We start from the raw sequence: 4905 nt of genomic DNA, 5'->3' as shown, positions 1-4905 counted from the left end.
ACGGAGGAGCGGATGCTAGAGTCCGACAGAAAGAGATAGGTGTCAGTATAGACTGAAAGATGTGGAAAAACAGAAAGAAGTTTGAATTGATTTATTTTGTTTTTTAAAGAACAATTACCACATTTGCCACATCTTCCTAATTCACAGGAGATTAACAATTGTAATTGCACGGAAGAAACTTCAGATAGGCCTGTACTGGGAGGGGTAAAACAGGTGTTGTTTTACTGTGAGAGAGAGAGAAAGAAGAGGAAGAGAAAGAGAGAGTGTGCCATTGTTGCAGGGATGTTCATGATTATTCGAGAAGGATCTGCTGGAGGGGCAGGTAGTACCGGCGGCATGAGCGCTCCACCGGAGAGAACAGCCAAACAGGTAGAGTTGTGCATGCATGTGCTTCCATGTGCATTTTATAGGCATCTGTCTTTAAAATACTCAGTTCTGAATATAATCTGCTTAAAAGGAAAAGTGAGCCATTTTTGTAATGCTAAAATACATTCCTTTATCCCAGCTTAATATGCACAGACAACTATACATAAACCATTGTTAGATTGATTTCCATGAAAAGCGTAAACTCTGTGGCACGATCAGAACATTGCCCTGTTTGTTTGAGCACTCTGACCAGTCTGGCAAAATCAATTACATAAATTTGGGGGCGGGGCTACCTGTTTGTCCGACCAGTAGAAGACGGAGGGATTGTTCAGTAAACCTTTCTGAAAAAAAAAAATCATTATTCTTTTTAGTGCAGATTTAGACTGAAATTACAATTAACTGTTTAGTATGCAATTTTACTGGATGATTAGTAAAACGATGTGTTGTGAAGCATGCTGTTTATATTATATAATACAAATTTGAACAAGGGCCAGTCACACTACACTTTTTGTTGCAATGACTGAAGATCAGTGTGGCCTCTTAGCTGAATTAAAAGAGCACAAACTTTAAATCTGCAGGATTGGAGTGTTGCAGTAAAGTGAAGTAGGCCTAGATAACATATTTTTACATTTTGGAAGTATTATTATATGTAGAATTCTGTTTTTAAAAAAGAAAAAAATCATTTTCCGACCATTGCAATGTTTGTAGAAATTTCATGCGCACAAACTCGAGTGACTGTTGAAGAACCTGTCAGTCAAATCTTGATTACAATTTTAGCTCCACCCAAAGTAACCAGTGCCCTGGCTCCACCCACTGTGACTGATTTTTTTTCTCTTAAAAAGAACACACATTCTAATCACACCTAATGTGTCCTTCACTCCCATTATGTAGATTGTAATTGCAATTATGGTTATAATTAGCTATGTAAATGTCCCCGGTTGCTGATTAATCATCAGCTTGGTTTAGGATGTCTAACCTCCTGTGTCTTCTGACAGATCCAGGCCGCAATCAAGAAGAAGGCGGAGAAACAGAGGAAGCAAGTTGAAACGGGTGTGGTGGAGGTATTTAACAGTAATACAAGACCTAAAATGGGACAGAAAAAGAATCAGCCCATCCATCCACCCAGCAGAAGTGGAAATGGTAAGGAGGAGGAAGAGGAAGAGCCTGCTAAGACTGGGGAACCAAAGGAGAAGGAAGAACTCGACCTCAGACCTATGGTGGATTCTGTTTTTGGCCAAGTAAGAGTACACAAGATCACCCCCTGCTGGCCATCATTCATATCCCCTACACATATTGCCATATCATGCTCTTTTAGCTACAGCAGTCTATCTGTGGTCCACTACTACCTTCAGTTTTCAAATTTTTTGTCTTGTTGCTAGAACCAGAACTGCTTATATGTTTAATAGGACTGGAGTGGCTATATATATATCAAACTATTACAACTCTGAAGGCCCTAGCAGGTCTTTAATCTGATGGGTATTCCTTATCCGTGCTCTGTTAGGTAACATTGTTGATACATGATATGGACGGCGCATTGTTGAGCTCCGCTAACTAATTTCTTTTCTATTCTAATTGACACTCTCCGTAACAGTAACTGTTGAATGCAAACTTGAAAATCTTGAAGTTCAGAGTTAGACCCAAAATTTATTTTGATTAAATGGTAACATAGCCATCGTGATATGTGGTTAGCTGTATATTTCACCTGTACTGTACCCTTGGTTGAATCTAACTGTAGATGCAATGTAAAAAATGTTTTCAAAAACATATCATCATGTTATCTAGGTGTTATCAAAATATTTTTTTGACAAATAAATAAAAATAAATACTATTTTAAAATGTTATTTTAAAATAAATGCAGTCTCTTGGTAAACGTATGAAGTATGCATAGAAATCACTAACCAAAATGTTCTATTCACTTTGTAAATAAAACTGTGCAGTTGTTATATAAGCAGCAATTTCTACTTGACCTGACCCTTAAAACTGACGTTTGCTAGAAAGTTTACTCCAGGTTCAGTTTCACTGGAGCAAAAGCACTCAGGTTGATTAAGTCCCAGTGTTCTTTAGTGTTATTCATGTACAATTATAGTTTTATTAATCATTTTTTCTTTTTAGTTTTCATTTTAATTTGACTTAAATTTTAAATTAGTAATTAGGTTTAGTCAGTTTTATTAGTTTTATCAAACATTGCTAATTCAGTTTTAGTCGCAGTTTAAGTACAGTTTTAGTTATTTTTTCATATTTCCAGTTAAACTTTTTTCAGTTAGTTACAGCATTTGTCATTTTTGTTTACTGCTTGTTTAATTTTATTTTTATTTTTAGTTAATGCTAATAACCCTATTCAGTCATCATTTACTTGACTGAAACCGGTTCATGTTACCATATGAAGTACTCTTTTTTTTTTTTAATTTTTCTACAGTATATACTTTTTGCAAATATGATGTTAATGTTCTGGGAAGGTACTTGCGTCCCAGAGTGACTTACTTCATTAGCAGATAGGAGATGAGATGACAGGTTAAGGAGCTGTCCTAACAAGCACATCTGTCCCCTCGTGCATGGTTCACCCGCTCATGACCTGGTCTTAGCCTTGTGGTGTTGCATTCCCACACTAGGATAACCTTGCATCCAGTGCTAATCACTTGATATTGAGCTTGAATCACCAGCGGTGAGCACACTAGAAACCCAATCTTGCCCACTCACCTTTCTGGAAGAGGGATCATTGCTTGTTATTGTCATAATTATTTAATTGGCTTGGAGACATACTGTAGATAGCTACACACTAATTTAGGATGATGCATTCACTGAGTCATTGCCTAAGCTGTGAATTAACATATTTTCTTGCTTTTCTTTACTACATGAAGTCAAAAGTACTAAAAAATAATGATCTATTATAAGCTACACTGGTATTTTTTATTTTGCTCAGTAATTATAATTAGAGCATTCACTGAAACTCTATCCATTAGTTTAAGTCACCTGAGAATGGGCATTTTTTAGATAAAAGTGTTAACACATTTAGGTTGACTAGTCTGACATCTGATTATCTTTAAGTCAATAAATAAAGCAGGGCATTTGAACTGGATATGTGAGATAGGCTACTCTCCACTTAAATGGGTGGGTAACCCAAAGACAGTGTTTTATTTCTAAATCGATTTAATAATAAATTAAATACTACACATATGGCAGTCTTCAAAAACAAGGATCTCAAACTACGGAGAGTTTGATAGCTAGGTTTTATTTTCCATCTCGGGCCAGTTGAACAATGGCAAGAAATGAAGGTGTTTTTTTTATAACCATGAATTTTAATAGTTTCTATATAGCTATTAATGCAGCTTTAAAGATAGTGTAGTCTAAGAAAGGAGCTTTCAAACCTTTTGATACCCAAAAAATGATACACTTTTTAAAACATAAAGGCATATTTAAATGATCATGTACATGTAAACTCAATTTATAACATGTGAGGAATAAAAAACCTTATTGTTATAAAAAAATTAAATGAGTGTTTTAAATATTAAAAACATGTTTTAATATTTTATATAATATAAATCAAATATTTTGTAGACTGGCAGTACCTCCTAGTGGTCACTACTTTAAAATCCTTGTTCTAAAACACTTGTTCTGCATCTCTGTGTAGAGTTTTTTCTTTTTTTCTCTAATGTCAAAGAAAAAACCCCACTGATTATAGCAGCATAACCTCTGAAAGGATTATTTTTCTTCTGTCCTGTCGTGTCTCTCTGTCACTACACACAGAGCACGATATGATTGCTATTACTCATTCAGTCTGCATGTGCAGCAGCTGGTGAACACAAACACATCTGGGACTCCAGTCCCACAATGCTCTGCTGCTCATAGAGTGACCTCATCTGACTTGACTCTAATCTGTTGGCCCAAACATGCAGACTCAAATAAATTCCTCCTCATACACACCACACTTGCTGCACATCATGATGGTTATTATACAATAAACAGCAGTATTCATCTATTTGCTCATCTTTTTTAAAACAACAAACCTGGCACAGAAACACATTTTAATACTCAAACGTGTATGTGTGTGTGGATTAGAGTAGATTATATTTCTGACAGGCTGGTAACGCAGGGCCGGGTCGCTGGGTTTTAGTAAAAAATGAGTGTGGATTAAAGAACGGTTCTCTGTTCATCTGCCCAAAGGTGTGTTCTGATTAGACTGGGTTATCACACGCACACACACACAACTTTAACCTCAGTGTTGAAAAGACATAAACTTTTACTAACCTCTTGTATTCTTAATATTTCTTTCTCTGTCATCTTCTTCATAGTAATGTTACAAGCTAAGCACTCTTTCTTAGTGGTCTACCTATATAATGGCTGTCAAATCTGAAACCACTAACATAAATGCTGCCATTTTTAACACAAATCATATTCTGACCACAACAATTTGAGTAAATAGTTCAGATGAAAAATTAGCATGAATGTCAGAATATCTTACTGTTTGGTTTGTCTTTGTTTTGCTTTAATAGTGGACTCAACAGGTTTGGCTAAAGCCTAATGATGATGTTCTCCAGCATG

At 35.7% G+C, this 4905-nt stretch overlaps 1 protein-coding gene across 1 annotated transcript in view; it reads left to right on the top strand.

Annotated features, from left to right (window-relative positions):
* Nucleotides 1-282: 282 nt before the first annotated feature.
* The window catches only part of LOC107550848 (calcium-binding protein 1-like), an 8467-nt gene continuing 3844 nt past the window's right edge, over nt 283-4905 (top strand). The window contains exons 1-2 of the mRNA XM_016232250.1: nt 283-369; nt 1362-1604. Coding sequence (XP_016087736.1) covers nt 283-369; nt 1362-1604 — 330 coding nt within the window. The remainder of the gene's footprint in view (nt 370-1361; nt 1605-4905) is intronic.

Source organism: Sinocyclocheilus grahami, unplaced genomic scaffold, assembly GCF_001515645.1.
Source record: "Sinocyclocheilus grahami isolate Dianchi unplaced genomic scaffold, SAMN03320097.WGS_v1.1 scaffold409.1, whole genome shotgun sequence".
Classification (NCBI taxonomy): domain Eukaryota; kingdom Metazoa; phylum Chordata; class Actinopteri; order Cypriniformes; family Cyprinidae; genus Sinocyclocheilus; species Sinocyclocheilus grahami.
This window is presented reverse-complemented; position numbering and strand designations above follow the sequence as displayed.